General features: G+C 40.6%; 1 protein-coding gene across 1 annotated transcript in view; it reads left to right on the top strand.

The window, feature by feature from the left end:
• LOC126298065 (toll-like receptor 6) overlaps positions 1-22,581 on the top strand; it is a 204,511-nt gene that overhangs the window by 7,402 nt on the left and 174,528 nt on the right. Inside the window, exon 3 of the mRNA XM_049989383.1 lies at positions 12,688-12,761. Within this exon, the coding sequence (XP_049845340.1) occupies positions 12,688-12,761 (74 nt within the window). The remainder of the gene's footprint in view (positions 1-12,687; positions 12,762-22,581) is intronic.

The raw sequence follows: 22,581 nt of genomic DNA, 5'->3' as shown, positions 1-22,581 counted from the left end.
GGCTGGTTGTGGATTATTACAAGTATTTTTGAAGCATAATAAGGGGGAGTGTGAACTGCAACTGTTTTTAACTTGTCATAGCCATTTTTGAATTTATTTTGGATGTGCTTATACTGTTGCCTGCTTGAAGGAAGCTGTGCTTTATTCTGTAAAAGAGTTACTTCGTTCTTAAACTGATTTTATCATTTCAGTTAACAGTAACTACTGAGCGGCCGCTAGGAAAAACGATCTTACTCTGGAGTTTTTAATTTTAAATGAAACCGACGTTTCGTAGAATTTCGTGTTATTGACTGTGTAGAGTTACTTGCTAGAGCCCTCATTTCAGATTCAGGTGAAACTTACACTGGTTAGCAACTGCTTGAAGCAGAAGCCTAATGCTTCTGAAGCTCGTAGTGTCCTGAAAGAAAGGAGTAAAAAAAAAAAGTACACAGTAAATGCAATACAAAATTTTGCCATCACTTTGGCATTTTATGGAGTGACTTCCATCCAGAAATCCTGGTAACTTGCAAAATATCCCACACGAAGTTACTGAGTGTAAATTCTACTGGAGGATTCGAATGTATTTCCCAGATTCATCTTTGGATCAGAATATTCGTGGTGAATTATTGAGTGTGGATTTTGAAAGGCATTCATTACCAGTTTTAATTTCATGTCACATTATCGTACAGAATAGATACTGCTTTTCTACCAATGATATTTTCTCTGAATTAAACGTTTCAGATTAGTACATCATAAAATATGATTTTAAACTTGATGAAAATCCCGTTTTGTCATCCGTAATTTCACTTAAGTAGGAAACTGCATAAATAGTTCATGATAGTGATCATAGACTTCGTAAAAGCCTCAACAAATCTGAGCTACTGGGAAAATTTGAATGAAAATATTGGTATCATACTATGTGTTTCTTGTCAGATGACGCCACGTGAAATTTTGCTTTATCTCTCAGTGTTCGTGTCATAGACGGTATCTGTGTTGCATACAAAGGTGAACTCCGTATCTGATACATAAAAATCTGTGTTAATATATGTTCTTCAGAGTTGGAATCTTACTTTTTCCACAACTTTATATTTCAAAAGAAGTCTGCATCGGACCGAAGGAAAGGCTTCCTTTCTGATTCATTTTAATTAAACAGTCTAATTCGTTATTATTTTCAAAGTCTGGATTTTGTGATAGGGTGTATTCAGTGACTGTGTCTTTGGTTGATTAAAAGTTTGTTATATGCTACTAATTTAGCGCTACTATATTTCATGTTCAGATATTTAGAAGGTATGTGTGTTATTTGAGTTCCTGTAATAGAGTTATACACCCATAGTATATTGTGATGTAAATTCTCAAACGTTTATGGTTGCACTTAAACTTCCAGTCGTTTGATGACCAAAACCTGGTTTTATGTTAAGACTGCTCACTGTGCTCAGTTTTAAGATGACTGGCGCCAACAATAATCTAATCATGTACTGACTCACGTCGACCGATTCATGAATTTTTTTCCATTTCTCGAAGCAGCAATTCATTGCAGTTAACTCATTAGAGTATCTTCATTACTGAGGTCTGTGCCTCCCTATAAAGGATGCAAACAAGCACGTCGTTTCACGTATAAATTTGTCCAGTTAGGCTACTGGCATACACGAGCCGACAAGGGAAACGTCTTTCCCCGGAAAGGGGACACCTATTTAACTCAAGTCACTCCTCTCGTTGCACTCAAGCACTTCTGTGGAGATTGAGTTTACCCAGGTGGCGAGGATCAGTGGCATCAGACTCTCTCATCACAGTCAGATGGGGATTAATACCTATGTGCTACGGAACAGCGACTATCAAAACGCTTATCGGCCTTATAAACATCGTATCGCATGCAAAAGCGATAAAATAAAAGAAAAAAACCTGTACACCTTCATGACTCAGGAAACCCTGAGAAACAGCGAGACTCACGCCCACTATTAATTTTTGTTCTTCAGAGAGTTTCTGACGTGAAACGTAGAAAGGTAAATAAGTTAAGGAACAGAGAACACAATAATCAAACTGAGTAATTTAGTGAACTTTATCTATCCACGTCTATATTTGATTAATAATTTGAATCTAATGACTGATTAACTGCGGGCTATAAATAAGAAGTACTGTTTTTATTACTGTTATCAGGATAACTCTCACGCTCCTCGAAATTGCAAGTATTTCGACAAAAGGATTTCCACATAGCTCAGTTCATGTATATTATACAAAATACTCTATTAAATGTGTTTTGAATTTATAAGGGAATCGTCGAAATCGTTTAAAGAATAATTTCATTTACGTTAACGTTTACATGCCGACACTTGTGGAGTAACGGTCTTAACTTTCGTATCGTTTTAGTATTTGCAGATTATTAATACTGCCTTTTCTAGTTTCTGTTAGTCTTATCGTTCTATTATTCACAATATACTAATACTGCCATTAGCATTGTTTCATTGCTGTTCTGGATATTAAGGTTGTAACTGTTAGCTTCCAAATCTAGTAATTGAAATCCTATCCAGCTTATAGGAGCTCGCTGCATATCAGCTTCTGTACCGTAAACAATAGATGCTCACTAAACGTTTATCAAGCAGCATTAGCACGTTTTGTACACGATACTAGTGTTACAATAAATCCCATTACACAAAAAGTTGCAGTAGAATTGGTTAATAATGCTTTTCAAAGAATTATTAACTGGTGTTCTACAAATGCACTCTTATTTAATTAAAAAAAAAAACACTCTATGTTGATGTCTGTACAACATACACACATATCAACAACTGATATAGCATATGGACAGGAAGCAGTAAACATAATAGAACACTAGGTTTTGGGTGCACATAATGATGAAACGTGAACCGAAAGAAATATATTTCTGAGCTGCTCAGTTGTGTTCACCTACTTTTGCTGTTCGTATGATTTGCTATTCCTGAAAACAAACGAATCAAACTCCTAACATATTTTACATGTTTCCACTTAATAATATCTTATGGAATAATTTTCTCATCACTTAGAAAAAAAGAATTGCTTACACGAAAGCTAGCAATAAGAATAATGTGTAACGTTCGCTCATTTTAATCTTGCAGTTCTTTTTTTAAGGAGGCAGGCGTACTCACTGCACCTTTACAATACATATATGTATTCGATCATGAAATTCGTCATACGCCATCCATCACAATTTGGGAAGAATAAAGTCCATTTCTGCAGCAATCAACAAGAGAAGGAAAAGTGACATTTACTACTCATTATTAATGAGTGGCTCAGAAAGGAGTTCAATATGCACCAATAAAAATTTTTGATCATTTGCATAATAACATAGTGTCTTGACAGGTTGCAGCGCGTTTTTTAAAATCTAACCTAAAATCATTTCTTCTGGGCAACTGCTGCGTTCCATGGACGAATTTGTGTTTAAAAACTGTTGACCTGATTGAAAAAAAAAAACCTGCCTGCGTAGGACTGCAGACAACATATTCATTAATTTTAAAACTAATCATGAATAAATATCCTGTTAATTAACTTGTTCCACATCATTTCGATAAAAAAAAATAGTTCAAACTAGTCATGGAACATGTAACTAGTTATATAAGTAGCCGTAATAACTGTAACACTTGAATTGATTTCCCAGAGAACTACTGCGTTAATGATGAAGAAACAACGCCTCTGTTCCGCAGCTAATATTGAGGGAGTCGATAACAATCTCCTACGCAGAAACTTTTAAAACGACACAAAAAAGTAAACGAACAATTCTGTAGCTGAATTCGGTCGATTTTTTAATTTTCTTTTCTTTTCATGTGTGGCTCGCTTTTGGACTTGTTTTCACCGACTATGGACTGATTGTTTCTATTAATCCAGTGGCAGTATGTTCTGATAAAGTCAGCTATCCCGTTGTAAACTGAAGAAGTAGGGACAGTAATGAGATCGTAAAAGCTTACTGAATGTAACCAGCGATACTGAATGTAACCAGCTTAAGGAATATACGTCCTGCTTACGCCATTTTCAAATAAGAACAGATTAGAGACGACGCACTATCATGGAACTTTAAGTTATCCAGGCTTTTACTGTGTGATTGTCGATACATATATTTTAATTGGGAACGTAGAATGTTATGTAGGGCTGGACTTGTTAGTAGTGCGTTTACAGATACTTGGTAGATGGTTAGGTAATGCACGTGGCAGAATTTGAAAATTTCGTTAAAAAACCATGCCATAATTTCTGATTATGGTAGGAAATTCACAACTTGCACACTAGTTTATAGTCGAGTGTACATTTCATTGCAACACAGAACAACCAAATTCATAATAATTCATGATTATTCTACGCTGAGAAGTCAATGGCCTATATAGCGGACATTCTGTAGTATTGACTTTCTCGATACATCATATTGTTTGGGTTTATAACGATAGGTGCAAGTGACGTTCAAGCCGTCTGTTTAGATTATAGTTACACAAAACTGCGACTATCCTATGCAGTGTTATGCGTAGTTGACATATAACAGTAGCCACATTATATGTAAATTTGCTTCGTTGTTATTCGAGTTCAAAAGCATATGATTCTTTCCATGGCCTTCGATGTGATCTAATCAGTGCAGATAATAAGTATGTGTTCTCTAATAGCGTCAGTTATTTGTTTCAGTATTAATTTTATTTGGCACTAAAAAAGCTTCACTCGACGTTTTCACTCGCAAAGAAATTCGCTGGTACATTGAGAAGCATAGCGTTGTAGACTCCGGTCTTTCGATTAGCAAACCTTGGACCTGAGCAACATTTAGTTTTTTGGGCGTTAATTTCTGACCTAAGGCTTGTTTCTGTTTGCAGCGCTCTTATATTTGAACAAAAGGTCCCCTCATTCGTTTTTTGCGGCAGTGTGGCTGCGTGGTGAGCGAGAGACTACAGTTTCAAAGGTATGGAGTTCGATCCCTAGTCAGTTCCTGTTTATTTTCTGGGGGTTAATCACTTATAGCAGTTATCTGTACAAATGAAGAATGCGAGACTGAAATGTAGTTTGAAATCCATAATCAACTGTAGGCATCCATACTTAGCGAGGTCATTCATTTCACAGGTCGGAGGAATTACTTACAATAGGACAATGTTGTCCAAACCAATCTTTAAGGAGAAGACAGGCCTGTTAGCGACTGTTGTCGGATTGTTGCTATGTCTTCAGCATTAATTACTTTTCGAGCTGCTGATTTCGACAAGGACGAAATGTTGGTGATGTCTTCTACAAATGATGTACTAGGGAACGGAACACAGTTATCATGTCGTGTGGTAGCTAAACTGCCCTTTCTATGCGGCACGAGGATCAAGCCAGAGGCTTACTTCTGCCAGTAACATCTTAAGCGCCGAAATTTAGAGCCACCAGTGGACTTACCCTGACGCTCATGGTTTGATCAGGAAATCCGATGTCAAGAACATTAAATTTATTTCTTCGCACGACAACATAAAGTATTTCATTCTTGTATTAAAATATTTCGTGATGAACCTGCCAATGGATGTTGTAAGATCTCATTTACTTTCAATGATGATGCCATGACTGATGATCGAAATGAGAATTAATCACTTTTATCAGAATTATAGAAAGTACGTGCACTTCATTTCCATTCTGCTATACTTGTGTTGCTATTTCGGTATTTAATAATACAGAGCATAAACCAATTTCTTCTTCTACCTCGCAACCTAGATAGAAAATTTTTCAAGTCTGTGAAGCCACTGTCTGGCTGAATTCCTTGTGAGGTCATCTCTGTTTTCCATTATTTTCAAAATTACATCAGGCGAATGGATAAATCCTTTAAACATTTTCTTTTTCCAATGACATGTACGTTGAAGTCGCCTTTTACACGAAATTAAATAATGTTTCTCTAGTAAAACACTGTGTAAGCATGTTTGCTTATGAAACTTTAGTGAATTTGTCACTTGGATCTAACAATTTAATGCTAGCTTCCAAATTATTTTCCTCGATTACGCTGATAGATGCTTACACATCATCTACATTCTTGTTGGCTACATGCAATCAGAGCCACCAGAGACCGTTTCCACTGTTACCTAATTTGAACAAACTGGCAATTGTCGACTCATTCATTTCTTCCAGTGACTACAAAAAAATGTGTGTGAAATCTTATGTGACTTAACTGCTAAGGTCATCATTAAGCTTACACACTACTTAACCTAAATTATCCTAAGGACAAACACACACACGCCCATGCCCGAGGGAGGACTCGAACCTCCAGTGACTACAATGACATAAAACTCCCACAAATAGTTTTGCTCGTTATTACGTGAGAATGTACTGATTCTCATAGGAAGCAACTGAATGTTAAATACACTATCTGATCAAAAGCATCCGGACACCTAGTAGTGGACATTAACACGGTCTGAGTCCATCCTTCGAGTTCATGACGGCTTGAACTCTGCTGGAAAGGCTTTCGATGAGGCGTTTGAATGCGTGTGGAGGAACGACAGCCCATTCTTCCTCAAGAGCCGAAATCTGATAAGGTAGTGACGCTGGACGGTGGGCTCTGCAGCGAAATCGACGTTTTAACTCATCCCAAAGCTACTCCATTGAGTTCAGGTCGGGAATATGGACTGGCTAGTTCATTTCAGCAATTATTTTCTACAAAACATTACCTCAGAGATACTGATGTAGCCATCGTCTCAGAATTGTTCCTCTACTGTATGCTTAAAATATGTTCGTATCCTTCCACATTTAGCGTTTTTTAAGTGTAATAAGGGGACCATATCCCAACCACGAAAAACATCCCCGTACCGTAACACCGCCCCCGCCATACATCACAGTTAGCACTGCACTGATATCACGGCACTCGCTAAACCCAAACTTGCCATCGGATTGCCACAGGGAATAGCGTGAGTAATGACTCCAGATCGCTCGTTTCCTGTCATCCACTGTCCAGTGGCGTCTCTCTGTACTCCACCTCAAGCGACGCTTAGCAATGACTACAGAAATGTGTGGCTTATGGGGAGCTGCTCGACCTCTTTCTCCCATTCTTTTTAACGCTTACGGCCAGTCATTTTCCTAGCTGGGCTACTGATAGCACTTTGGATACCACGAGTGATTCCTGCCTTTGGTTTCGTGTAATTTCGTCACAGTCACTCTCCGCAATACTCGGCAGTCACTGTCTGTTAGTGTGTGAAGTCGGCTTTAGCTGTGATTGTTCCTTTGCGTTTCCACTTCACAGTCATATCACCAACAGTCCACTTGAGCAGCTTTGGAAGGAATGAAGTGTATCTGATGGGAGGTTGCATCAAGTGGCAAGTCCCTGAGCAACTGCTTCTCTACTGACAACACAATTCTCCTCGCCTCATTTTGTACTGGCGGATCCGTCACTTGTGACATATACTGGTCAATTTCGCACTTCATAGAGGTACGCAGATATTTTTAAACAGAAAGTGTATATCTTTAACGATGCGTCGTACACAAATGTTTGATACATGATAACTTCATTCTTAGTTGATTCCGCCACGTAGGGAAGATCCTTACACTAAACACCTGTGAAACTAAGACTGCTCACACTTTCTCTGCTCTGCTAAATTTAAGCAAACTGGTATCACTTCACTCATCCGTGACATTCAAAGGCATCAGTATTGATATACAATTCTGACCAAAGGCCGGCCGCGGTGGCCAAGCGGTTCTAGGCGCTTCAGTCCAGAACCGCGCGACTGCTACGGTCGCAGGTTCGAATCCTGCGTAGGGCATGGATGTGTGTGATGTCCTTAGGTTAGTTAAGTTTTAGTAGTTCTAAGTTCTAGCGGACTGATGACCTCAGATGTTGAGTCCTATAGTGCTCAGAGCCATTTGAACATTTTTTTTCTGACCATAGAACTCTATCGCCTTTGAAAGGGCGACGTACTAATTCATGGTGAAAGACGTTGACATTTTACTAATGTTTCCTTAACTAGGCTGTCCATCCAAATATTTGTTTACATTTCTAGTAACTGCAAATATCGTTCTCAACTACCAATTATTTTCCTTGAGTATGCTGAAAACACACAATCATCATCTGTATTCTCTGTTGGTCGTGTGGTGTCTCTGTCACAGGAAATATCGTTTCCTCTTCCATCTGCGACTCCACGAATACAGCCACTTTGTTGTCAGAACTTAATTTAAGAAAACAGAGGATAAGGACGTAACAGTGCTTTGTTCTTTCATGAATTCAGTCAGTCAGCTGACACAAACCGTGAACTTATTGATGACGGGAGATACATATGGAGCCCTGCGGAGGTCATGTTCATCTGTTTTTCGTCAGTTTGTTTGGTCTAGTTCTTTTCAGCGACAACACAAAATTTTACACGATAATTCGGTTACTATAACAAAATTTTTTCCTTGTTACTGCGGCTATTTCCTACGCACCAATACGCTGAGAAGTACATACGTATCATCTACATTCCCTGTTGGTGACGTAACTCTGGCGGTACAGGGAAAGCCATTTCTGATGCCACATGTGAATCCATAGATATTGTTAATAAGCTTAGCAAATGCAGTTTAAGCATACGGAAACTGAGGACAGAACTTTGTTTACTGCAAGAAACATGCAATCAACAGTCGCTCAGAAACTCGGCCGCTTGGAGAAGTGCTGACTCAAGCAAGATATTCCAATGAAATATTCCTGGCTGTATTACAGCATCATATGCGATGAAATTACTAAAGTTTTGGCTACGCAAGCAAAACAATAATAAATCTTGTTTCAGAATTTTACCAGTTAGGACACGAAGTGTGAATTTATTGAAGAAACTCAATACATTTAGAGTCCCGGTGTATCATGTTCAGGAGCATTACGGCAGTTTGTCATTCACGTTAGTGATCGCTAGTCCAGTTCCTATACCTATTACACCAACCAGTAGCACAAATAATACGTATGTCATTAATCGAACCCATAGAGTATAAGAACACAACCTTGATTTACGCTTTTATCACTTCAGTTCAAAAAATGGTTCAAATGGCTCTAAGCACTATGGGACTTGACATCTGAGGTCATCAGTCCGCTAGACTTAGAACTACTTAAACCTAACTAACCTAAGAACGTCACGCACATCCATGCCCGAGGCAGGATTCGAACCTGCGACCGTAACAGCAGCGCGTTTCCGGACTGGAGGGCCTAGAACCGCTCGGCCATAGCGACCGGCCAATTCAGTTCATCTTAACACATGAACTATGAATTTACTGAAGACACACGATATACTTAAATCCCTGCTATGTTATGATCAGTGACTGTATTAAGTTTTTGCTAGTCCAGTTCTTATACGAGGGTCACTCCAAAAGAAATGCAAACTATTTTTTTTTTAAATCCATCTTTTATTCTACACGTTTGAAAGTTGTACAGTGTGTAGATACATCCTTTAGGAACAATATTTTCATTTCTCCACATAATTTCAATCCCTTTCAACTGTCTTACGCCAACATGGAACCAGCGCCTTTGTACCCGCACCGTAAAATTGGAGCCACTGTTTGGCAGCGTGCGCAAGGGAGTCATCATCTTAAAACCGTGTTCCACGAAGAGTGTCTTTCAGTTTCCCAAAGAGATGATAGTCACATGGAGCCAGGTCAGGACTGTAAGGTGGGTGTTTCAGTATTGTCCATCCGAATTTTGTGATAGCTTCCATGGTTTTTTGACTGACATGTGGCCGTGCATTGTCGTGCACCAGCAAAACATCCTGCTTTTGCCGATGTGGTCGAACACGACTCAGTCGAGCTTGAAGTTTCTTCAGTGTCGTCACATATGCATCAGAATTTATGGTGGTTCCACTTGACATGATGTCCACAAGCAAGAATCCTTCGGAATCGAAAAACACCGTATCACCGTAACACCGTAACTATAACTTTTTTTCTTGGGTGAATTTGTATGATGCCACTCCATTGATTGCATCTTCGTCTCTGGTGAAAAATGATGGACTCATGTTTCATCACCTGTCACAGTTCTTCCAAGAAATTCATCTCCACCATTCTCATACTGTTCCAAAAGTTCGCTGCATACCGTTTTTCTTGTTTCTTTGTGAGCTACAGTCAACATCCTGGGAACCTACCTGACACAAACCTTTTTTAACGCCAACACTTTCAGTATTCTGCAAACACTTCCTCCCCCTATCCCAACGTAGCGTGACAATTCGTTCACTGTGATGCGTCTGCAGCAGGCACCAATTCGTTAACTCTCTGCACATTGTCTGTAGTGTGTGCAGTACGAGGCCTGCCGCTGCGAGGACAGTCCTCAATATTGCCGTGCCCTCTTTCATCACGTAGCCTGCTTGCCCACCGACTAACTGTACTGCGGTCGACAGCAGCATCTCCATACACCTTTTTCAACCACTTGTGGATGTTTCCCACTGTCTCGTTTTTACAGCACAGGAATTCTATGAGAGCACGTTGCTTCTGACGAACATCAAGTGTGGCAGCCATCTTGAAGACATGCTGTGATGCCGCCACTCACGGGAACAGGTTGAACTACGTTTGAAAGCAAGCGGGAAGAATGTATCTACACACTGTAAAGCTTTCACACATGCAGAATGAAAACTGTATTTTTACAAAAATAGTGTGCATTTTTTGTTTGGAGTGACCCTCGGAACTATTACGCAAAACTGGGGCAAAAATAATTCAATAGAGTTAAATGTTTTTGCATATTGTTACGACGAATTTTGCTTCATGCATACTCTTCATCTAAATTCTCTCTTACTTATATAACCAGTTAATCATCTAGAACATAAGAATATAACCTTGCATTACGATTTTATGAGTTAAGCCCACTAGTTTATCGAAGATGTACATTCAGAAACATAGATCATTATGTTATGGTGTGTAACCATTAATGCTCACATATAATTGTCACTAATCTAGTTCACATAGAGAATACACAAAATTGAAGAACAAATAATTTAAATAACATTGAAATATTTTGCATATTACTCTTGGCATTTTCCTGTGCATGCACGGGCTATGAAATTCATACATGTTTTCTGGACTCTCTCTTAGCTGATATCGCCGACGCAGGTAAGATTGTTTCAGCTGTCATCTTTGGATCTACGAAGACCCACTGGGCGTCTCAAGCCCAGTAACAGGTAGTGAGGATACAGCCTTGCTCTACATCAATTCAGGTAATCTTTGGTGTCTACATTTCCTTTCGTCCTGTGGAGAGTGTTCGACTCAGTAAAGTAAGACAGCTGCAGGAGCCGTCTTCTGGACGATCAGCTTTAGAGAAATGTTCTGCTGGTGCATGGGAAGACGTACCGGGAGCGTCATGTATGGTAAGCATGTCATATAACTGTTCTGTCATGAAGACTGCGTATGTATTTGAATGTTTTGTTCGAGTCCTAGAATATCTTTCACACAGATAGAGGATAGATCTTCTAGTGCCAATCAGCTAAACATTATGACACGCCGATGTGTTCACAGCATTGATCTGCACCACATAGACGATTGTCCTAAAATGAAATATGTTCGCAGTTGGGAATATGGATCTCTCGGCTGTACAACGGAATTACGACAATGAAAATTTGTGATGGACTGGGACTCGAGACCGGGTTTCCCGCTTATCGCGAGCGGTTGTCTTATCGGTAAGGTATCCAAGCACAACTCACGGCCAGACCCAGGTTTCCACAGCCATGAGTTTACAACCTGCCCTCGTACATCCATTACGTATATTCCCGCACAGGGAAGACATTTTAATTCAGAGTCTCTTGTCTGTTTTCGGCGGATAAATACAATACTGCAGTGCCTGTTTTGATCCAGTAGTAAGATGCAGGCACGGCACGGCAATATCGTGCTTATCTGTCGACACCGGGCGAGTGAATTTCAATTGAAATGCCTCCTCTGTACGGAAATATACATAATGAATGTGCGTGTCCAGGTTGTGGACACGTGGCTGACATGTGGAAGTTTGAGGCTGGCCGTGCGTCGTGCTCGCATAGTCTAATGGTAAAGCGACCTCTTGCAGCAAGCGAGAAATCCGGGTTCGAGTCCCGGTTCTCCACAAATTTTCACTCTCGTTATTCCACAGTACAGCTGATGGTCCTCCATATGCGCAAATGCGGATAAATTTCATGTATTTGATAAAGGCTGTAGTGTCCGCAGCGGACGTTCCTTCGTGCAGGCATGCGTGTCTGAAGGCACTTTACATCGTACTTCTGAACATCACAGACAATTCTTTACTGTTTTTGTCCGCCGACAATGGGCAATCGACTATCAATTAAAATGTCTCCCCTGTACGGGAATATACTTAATGAATGTACAAGTGCAGATTGTAGACACATGTTTGACGACATACGGAATTTTGGGTCTAGCCCTGGGCCGTGCTCGGATAGCCTAATGGTAAGGGAACCACTCACGATTAACGGGAAATCCGGGTTCGAGTCCCGGTCCTGCACAAATTTTCTCTGTCCTCATGCCGTTATACAGCTGATGGTTGTCCATATTCGCAACTCCGAATACATTTCATGTATTTCACAACGGCCGTAGTCGCTGCAGTGCCTGTTCCATCGTACGTGCATGCATGTCCGAAGGAACTTTGCATCGTACTTCTGAACAACACTGACACTGCAATATCCTATAAACTGTATATGAATATTTGGTTGTAGAGCATCAACAGCTTTTGCAAGGCAATATTCGTAGTTTGCAAAAAGGAGGCATCTGAACAGAGTCGCGACGGTTGGAGCGGTGGCGGCGAACTTAGTAAGTGCGGAGCTGGTGACGGGAGTTTTGTTTTTGCAGATATGGCGGTGGCGGGACGACGGGCCGGCGGCAGCTGGCGAAGGCGCGCCGTCGCGAGCTAGCGCCCTCGCACTGTGAGTACCAGTTTCCCTAACTTACGGTCTCTATCGCAGTTCATCCCCAAAACTGACACCGTTCAAAGTCTACGATAATAGAGACAAATACGTTCCATTAAACACGAGACAATTACGACTGTGTGGTCAGCAGTCGCCACTTACTTCAGTATGAAATATTCTCGTAGTTAGTACAAATGCAAACTTTACGATTTGTCCCTATTTACGTGGGCTAAAATATCACTAATGTCCCACGGTTGGGGAAGGTGGTTCATTCACGATGGGGCAACGACACATTTCTCTACTGATGGAAGGCGACATCTAAAATGCTCCAAGATGGAGAGATCGAGCAGAGCCCCCTCGGCAACCAAGTTCCTACAACTCAATCCTCAACATTTTTCTGCCGGGATCATCTCATAAATATTCTGCACAGCTCTCACGTTGATTCAGTTGAAGAATTGGAACAGTGAACCGTACGGTGTTATCAAGATTTACTAGAACATCCAGCGGGATTTGAAACTGCAGGGACGAGTGAAATATTGCCTCCAAATGTGAGAACGACACTTTTCACGCATCCTTTAATAGATTCGAGGTTACAGTAAATAGTATCATGTAACGTGCTGAAATAGCAGTGTTTTCTTTCCTTTTTTGCAAAGGTGGACCGTAAGTAGAATTGGAGCTCATTTAGATGGGAAAATCTACGTTTCAAATAAATCTATTCTAACTAGAACAATACTTCACATTGAAATCCGTACTAGCTGCTCGTAACGACGCATTCGTAAATATTTAATGAACGGCTCGTTTTCGGATCTGTGTTTACTGTAACGTGTTTGCTTCTTTTACTGCCAACTTTCAGCCAAGTCAGTTTTCACTATTAATTACGATACACCTTGTATACAGCAGTGACACGTTCTTAAATGAAACCACACACGCTGCCTCACTACATAACATTTTATAGTAGCATCACATTGCTCATTGCCTATTCGCACAAATAACTCTGACTCACCTTTCAATAGTTTCCATTCATTAACAGTGCCTTCCTCGCTGCCTTTTGAGCATTCAGTTTAACTGCGAAACATCCTTTCTGATCGAGTTGCCTGTCTATATTATAACAACATTTCACGATTATGACGGTGCGCTGAAAAGTAATGCCTCCGAACTTTTTATTCCGTTCTCAATATCAGTTGTGGTATAACATGCATGTTACTAGGCCGATTTCCCAGCTTCCCTGAGGCAACTTACAGCCCTCTGCCTCTGGAGGCGTCCGAACTGTAGCGGATGTCTGCCGCAGTCAGCGCGGCGTATTGCTAGCCGAAGGGTCCCGGGTTCGACTGCTGGCCGGGTCGCAGATTTTCTCCGCTCGGGGACGGAGAGCTGTGTTGTCCTTACGTTCGTATTGCCGTACTTGACATTTTACTGTTTAAATGGCTGTACAGGCACTTCGCGATAGCCAATGAATAAAAAATAAAATAAATATAGCGTGCAAAACGGCGGTGTGTAACGTAACTTTGTCGGTGAGTGAGAAGCAGCGTGCTGTAATCGAGTTTCTAATGGCGAGAACTTTACTTGCGTAGTGATGAAGCGGTGCAAGCAGAGGTGAGGCTGTGGCTCCTCCAACAAAATCAAACGTTCTACAGTGACGGTATCAACAAACTGGTCTCTCATTGGGAGAAATGCGTTCGCTACCAGAGTGACTATGTTGAGAAATGAATGTGTAGACATGTAGAATGTTAACGAAGCTCGCTTTATGTAAAAAGCCTTACGAGCTTTCACATAAAGAAATCGGAGCCTTTACTTTTCAGCACACCCTTGCATAAAGCATTTGAAAGTATTGCATCTTGAGTGTGATGACTTTTGTTTAATTCTCGACCAAACGCACTCGGATTTCTACGAAATTTACACATTTTTTCGCCTTGTATCTTTTTTGACAACGACGTCATCTAATCTCGCTCAGAGTTCTGCAACGCTTACAGACGAAACCTTGATTTTGCCATTACCGTGCGTACTTGTACCACGTCTCGCAAGAAAGGAACAACACTGCTTGCATTACTCAAAAACTACCATATTCCTGAGCGACTGTTTCTCGACCATTTCGTTGGGTGAAGTTCAATCAGAATCGATGAAATTATTGACAGTTTCGAGTGATCTTCTGGCGCTCCACTGGAAGGCTAAAACGACGGAGCTACTGCGCAGACAACATTCACATAAATTTTGAGTAGCCGGAGGAACAGATGTTGACATGTATGAGCTATAGCTGGTCCTACTTTGAACTGAATTCATTTGATAAATACTCATATTTGCGACACCAGTCTCAATTATTTCGAATCAGAACGTGTGCACAGCACATTTTCTGGGGGAGCGCAGAAGACGTCCACTGCCACTAAGTTGTTCTCGTCACAAGAACAAGAGGTCGAAGTACATTCACGCATTTCTTTGTTGCGTTATATCCTTAAAAACAGGTCCAACTTCATCTCTTTTATGTCAAATCTCGTAAATTTTACACAAATAAATAACACAACCGCCAGCTTCGTGTACAGAATCTGTGAGCAAGCGATTAGTCTTCTGTTATTATTGTACTATTTAGATTGACACAATCAGAAAGTGTTACGCCATGAAGCTACAGTCCGATATTTATTACAAATTGTTATGATATGTTCACCACATAACGGGTACTAAACGATTTAATTATTATTCTATTAGGAACCGATGTCTGTCATCAGCAGTACTAGGTGTATCCTTTCGCAGGCACTAATTCACTATTGTATTTGTCCTGGTACGGAAGCAAACAATATCCGAACACCATACTGAGAAATTTATTACTCCGCCTGAAACACATGCTGTACCAGTGCATGAAGACTGTTGGCTGGAGGCTGTTATAACAAATATGCGTCTTCACATCGCATCCCAGACGTCCTGTATGAGTGACAAATCAGGCGAACGGGCAAGCCAGTCAAGGATCCGTACATTCTCGAAGCGTTTCTCTCACAGTGCACGGCCGTGTTGGGTGTTGCATTATCCTTGTGGGGTATTCCGTTTGTTATCCGCGTCAGTGAGGCTGTGACAACAGGGTTCCTCATTCTGATTCACTTAATCAATTACCAAATCAGTTCTGTCGTCATATGCAGTGACTCTCAAAACCATCACCGCAGGAGTTGGGCAGGTAGGGTATCGAGAATCGCCACTTCCCTCGACCCCTCACCATGTCGTTTACGGACAAGTCGGCGTTGATCTGACCACCACAAACAGAAGCGAGACTCACCGCTGAACACCGCAGAATGTCACTCAGTGTCCAGCTGACCCTGTCTGTACAAAATGTAAGTCTGTCGTCTGTGGTATTGTGTCAGCGGTAAACGACGCTTGGCAACTCGAGATCTCAACCCAGCGTCCAGTAATCTGCTCCCGACGGTTCATGGTGATACTGTGCATGTAGTCTCTGCTCAGACATGAACTGTTGTCATCCGACTGTTGCCAGTCGAATAATCCTACGAGTTTATCGTGACGTAGTCTTTTTGGAAGGATCAGTGGCTACTCTTCTTCGGAGTCTGTTTTCCTGAGCCCATCTCGTCACCACTCGTTCTTAAGTTATTGTATTATAACCAATTGACGGTGCAATCTGTCGGTAGGATGCTCCCCTGCCCCTCATGACAATTAATAGGTATTTCTGAAAGTCCGAAATATGGTGTTAAGCCACAAGTGCACTTCCTCTGTGTAAGCTGTGTTGCAATCATCTAAAAATTTCCAGTATCATTAGACACAACAAACAACCATTATGCACCACACCATTCTTAATCTGTAAAAATTACTTTCTTCTGTACTTAAAAATAAACTCGCACGAAGACGAAATTTTAATCAAAAGATTTTTAAGGACGGAAATATTCAAGTATCAGTGTCCGCCTCCTTAGCTGGGTCAGCGTGTATGACTACCAAACTCCGTGTTCGATTCCCGATCGGTTGGGAGATTTTCTCCACTCTGGGACTTGGTGTTGTATTGTCTTCCATCATCATTTCACCATCGTCGACACGCATATCGCACATTGTGGCATCAGATGAAAAGACTTGCAACTCGACATCTGAACATCCCCAGGTGGCGACTCCCGGCCAACAATGCCATACGACCATCCCATTACATTTCACACATGTGTCAGTTCGGTAGCAGTCGGTCAAGTTGTCCGTCTGTGTTTATAGACTTCGGCCTTTAACTAACACCACCGAAAATATTTAGTGGAGAAAACCACGTGATCTTGACAACTGTACAACGCCATCACAGCAAGCGATCTAACGTTGTGGACAAGTTTCGTTGAAGTACCATAGCACTGACCGTGAGGAGTATTGTATGTTCAAGCAATCCTTCCTTGTCGAAGGAACAGCCCCCCTCCCCCCCCCCCCCCCCTCGAGCACATAAGCATTCTAGCGATCTAGATAAGAAGCGCCACGAACGTAAATAGATACTATTTAAAAGACAGCAGATTAGGATAATACAGGAAGATAGAGTTATCTAAGCTGATATTTCGTACTAATTAAGAGAAGCCAGCTTTCCGTATATATCTTATTTGATTGAAAACCAATTTACTGAATTGTGATAAACGTATTTCATTCGTCAACTGAGCAAGATATACTGGACCTACTAATTTGTGAGCAGAATCCATAATGCCTTAAAGCTGTTCTGTGTCGCACACAATCTTTTAGTCTGTTGTATGTAACACAGTCTCGTGTGTATGCAAAAAATTTAGTGCGTCTTCTTATGTAATGAAGACCGCTAAAGAACGTGATTTACAGCAAATGTTCGTTACAATCGGAACATAAACGTTCGGATAGTTTGTGGCTGAGCAGCGCATCTTTGTATGCTTTGTACCAAAAACCGAAGGACGTACTGTGCCTCGGCTATAGATTTGTGATGTATGACCAGACTCAGAAACAATGTTGACGTGTAAAAAATGGTTTGCTTTTACACTTACCGAGTGGCTACATAAACTTTCATTTGAATTTTGCAGCGTACTTCCTCTTATATATACGTTTGTGGGGGTATCAGTGTGTGTGAGCACGCTCTTGTGGGTATTACAGTCCGTGACTTAAAAAAAAAAGTCCTTTTAAGTGCGATACAGTGCGTACAAAGAGCATCACTTGCGGTCTTTGCAGAGCGAATGTTAGGATTTAATATAGCTGTACTGCGGACAAAAGAACAAATTCTCACACTCGGAGTAAAATTTTGCGCGCATCCGATGAACATTGTCCGCGCTTCCGGAGCGCCGATAGCACCCTTTTAATTAATAAAGTCCCGGCTAACTGTGCGACTCAGTGTTCATTTTCTCGAATGAATAAAGCGGCTTGTCATGACAATAGCTGATACCAAACAGAGGCTGGCGTTGGGTGAATCCTAAATTGAATTCGCCGTGCGTTGGCACCACTGCTTAAACATTTCACACCATCCCATTCTACGTAAAAAAAGACTTCATAGTAAGCGTGTTTACTGCTTTACGGTGTACTAAATCTAGCTGTTAGGAACAATATGTTGAAATCCAACCTTTTTAATTTTACGTATGGTTTAAATCACTTGCTGGTCATAAAATCAGATGGTCAAAAACTCTCGTATTTATGCATTCTTTCATCGCAGCGAAACTGACGCCTATGTAAAATATCAGTGACCTCTAATTTTCATATAGTAAAAATGAAGAGAAACTCTCCGTCCGTTCTTGCATGAGAGAGCAGAACTGGAGAGAGAGTCTGTTACTCTACTTAATGTAAAGTCGTGGAGGCGCAGCCCAGAGACAGTCTGTAATTTTCACATTTCAGTGTTCTTCACGCTTCGAAGTCCTTAATTTTACCGCATTTTAATAATTACTTATGAAAATTAGTGGCTTACATGTTGCTCCTAATGACTCTCATTATAAAACCGGGAGCTGTTATTTTGTTAAATTCTCGCTACTCTTTAAAACTCAGCAGACGTCTCCAATCTTAGCTACAAACGTTTCTAGTCCAACTGTTTGTTCTATTTTGTTGTATTGGTTTTCGGGACACTCCAGTCAGCCATCTACATATTTAACATATGTGAAGAAAATATGTTAAGACGACCCATATTGGTGACACACATAAATGCAGTAGCTTGATAGTATACAGATACAGGAAGAATGGCCAATATTCAAGATTATGACAAGAACGAACATTCGAATCAAGGGACTTTAATAGACATGGATTCTAAAATGCATACATTAAGGCCTATGAGCACTTGTTCATCTTCGCTACTGTGAAACACATCTCTTCCACTGAACAAGGGCACATAGCTCTTAAGGTATGCATTTTAGAGTCCATATTTACAAGAATTTTTTTTTCTTTTCTTTGGTCCATGCTACCTTCTCCCAAAATATGGAAAGCAAATAACTTGCAGTAGAAGAGATTTTTTCAACGCATTGAAAATGAAAAGGTACTCATAGCTTTCAAGGCATGCATTATAGAGCCCATGTTTACTAGACTTTTTGTTTCTAAAGATCGTTTTTGTCTTACCCCTGATTATGGAGCATTCCTTCTGCGGCACCCTGTATAATAAATGCGAGTTCAATCGCGTTCCAATATTAGAATAATTATTTTATATTTCATACATATATCTTATACGGTTACTTTCACTTCGACTAAAAAGTTATATAGAGCGATCGCCAAACTCTTTGACCATGGACGATACTTCACGAATACAAATAAATAAATAAAATAGTGATCTATTGCGGCTGAAACCACTGTTTCTTTTAGACATTATGCTCCGCGGAAGGTGGTGGGGGTTCTGAAATTTAAAGAGTATTTATATCACTGTGGCGATAAAAGTTCAGCGTCAGTTCTCTGAAAGAAATACTGCCTGGAAGTGCTACGGATTCTTGGATCTAATAAAATGTTGTATAATCTTCTAGTGCATTTTCCTAAATTACGCCATACAAAAATAAATGCGAAAAAATACGAAAATATATTTTATTTCTTTATTTCAGTGGCACTCATTTTCAGTCACTGCCTAGTTTATGTTGGGAGGGTAGTTAGCGCTATTCGAATCGAGCTGTCCAGACGGGCATTTGTGATTTTGTTTCTGTATTTACTTATTACATCTAACGCAGAAAAGAAGTCTCGCACAGTTAGATTGAACTTAACAGTGCTCTCACAAAGACAGGGTATTTTCCTTTGGACTCATGGGACAGAATACATTCATAAGTAGAGAGCGAGGACTTAAACAACAAGTTACTTTGAACTGCTATGAGCTCGATTTCATTTTCAGGGCTATGTTCTTGAAAGCCCTAAATTCTTCTGCGTCGACTTCGATCAAAAGTGATGCGACGAACTGCGAGAGTTGTATCCTTATAGCAGAAATAATTTCAGCATTTTTGCCACTTTAGGGTAGTCATGAGAACTGGTTATCTAACTTACCTTTCAAACAAGAGAAGTATCTGACATCATCTCTGCTAAGACCTTTTCCCGCAAATCAAGCTTTACTGAAAATGCATGAATGTCGGAATCATTTCTTTTAAGCCCTTGGAGATTGTACTTGAATTCATAAAGTTCCTCCACGATGTCTACCAAACATTCGAAATCCTACAGCCAGCCTGGGCTATTAAGTTCAGCGTAGCGTTGGTCACGTCCTTCAGAGAATTCTTCTAATGCAGGCAGTACTTCACTGAGCCGCTGAAGAACTCGACCCTTACTTAGCCAACGTACCTCATTATGAAGTAGCATGTGTCCATACTCTCAGTCCATTTCATCAGTCAGTGTTTTGAACAAACTCCGCCCTGTATGTTGTGCCGTCACTTTATTTACTATTTTCACCATAGGCATAATAATTTCATTCATTCTGAGAAACTTTCCTCACCTAGCCTGCTTGTATGAATGGTACAATGATACGAAAGGAACTCGGGAGAGTTTTCATCGTGCCGACACAATGAGATGAGTGTTTTCTTTCCCCAACCATTCTTGGGTCGCCACCTGTCGTTAAACGCTGCGTTTCACATAGTTATAATTTTCTCAAAAGTAATGAACATTTTTCTCTCTGAAAATACGTCTTGTCATTAATGAGGCCTATAAGAGGAATGATATTATATGTTCTTGTTTTGTGAAATAAACAAAAATCATTTAAAAAATGGTTAATTGCCCAGTACCGACGACGTTTGTAGATTCGTTGAGCTGCAGTGCGAAATACCAGCACATATCAAAATTATTTTTCGCTTGTGAAACAACGTTAGTACCTATAACCTCAAATCGTCTCATTTCTGTGTTAGTAGATAGCTCTATGGGTTTTACAGAAGAAATTATTTAAACTTTTCTCAAATCTTCAAACAATGCTTCACTAGCGTCTAAAGACGCTTCTTTAATTATTTCACCGTCCTGACATGATTTCTTCTTTCGAGTGATGATCCTGGCCATGTAGCATGATGCTTCAGTTGCAGTTTTATTCATGTTTGCTTTTTATAATACAGCGATTGCTAAGTTGCTAACATTTTTGGCAGCTCATTTTTTTCCAGAGGAAAATATTATTGAACTTCTGAACTGGTAGTTTTATAGTGGTAACCCATTTTTTCTTCCTTTTCTACAGCGACGGTTGCATTTTATGACACACACACACACACTTCTACACCTGAACTCTGGGTATAAATAATCTTCCTCCCACTGCGAATGAAAATAGTAGGTCTTTTGTTTTTGACTTGGAATCGGTATTCTTGAACACTTGTGAAGAAAGTACAAGACTGCCGCGCGGGATTAGCCGAGCGGTCTCAGGCGATGCAGTCATGGACTGTGCGGCTGATCCCGGCGGAGGTTTGAGTCCTCCCTCGGGCATGGGTGTGTGTGTTTGTCCTTGGGATAATTTAGGTTAAGTAGTGTGTACGCTTAGGGACTGATAACCTTAGCAGTTAAGTCCCATAAGGTTTCACACACATTTGAACAAAGTACAAGACTCTTCAACTGGGATCCAGAATAAGCTGGACTGGCAGTGCAGCCAACTATACGCGAGCCACTGAAACTATCTCCGCGAACTCAAGGTAGCTCGCGATAGACGGTTTGGAGGTCGAGGTATAGAGTTCTATATACATTACTTTCTACATATATCGGGCGAACGGCTACGATGGAGAAATCAGAAAAATTAGATCTCACACGGAGATTTATCGTCAGCCGTTTGTTGCTACGCTTTGTTCGGGACTGAAACTGGATAGTTATAGGGGTACAGTATGTAAATTAAGCCGTACTACGGAAAACAAAAAGGTATGCTTCGGAATTGATTTCAATGTGTTTGCTTTACATAACTGGTCTAGAATACTGTCATTGGGCACTACGATCGACAGCTTAGCGTAGGCACTATGTATGACCATAATACTTTATTCATTACAAATGATCAGATGTCAACATTTTAACTGATACATTGCGTAAAATACAAAAACACCATGAGTAGGTAAATAGATAACGGAATGCCATGTGCACTTGAACTATGTACCCAGTGCTTAAAGAAAAACAAAAGTTCATTTCTTGTCGCGTATCAGGCGTACAGCCACTAGTCACTGGATTCAAAGTATCAGAGGTTCCGCGTCTAGGTCTTGAAATGAAACAAGCGTGAATGAAGAAACAGCGTTGTAGTTTATCCAACCGCACAGATAACAATCACGAGATGTAACATCAGAGCAACTGGAAGGCTACGAAAACGTAGCAAGATATATCTTCATGTTCTTGTCGTCCGATCCAGCACCCGCGGAAGGTATGAGTAAATTTGCTTCAGACCATTCACGCACTAATATGATTAAGTTTTTGTGTAAGGGGCGATCAAAAAGTTTCCATTTTAGGGCGTTGCTGTAGCGTACTTGAAACGTAGAGTGACTCCGATGCGGGT

The sequence above is a fragment of the Schistocerca gregaria genome, chromosome X (assembly GCF_023897955.1).
Source record: "Schistocerca gregaria isolate iqSchGreg1 chromosome X, iqSchGreg1.2, whole genome shotgun sequence".
In the NCBI taxonomy this organism is placed as follows: Eukaryota; Metazoa; Arthropoda; class Insecta; order Orthoptera; family Acrididae; genus Schistocerca; species Schistocerca gregaria.
This window is presented reverse-complemented; position numbering and strand designations above follow the sequence as displayed.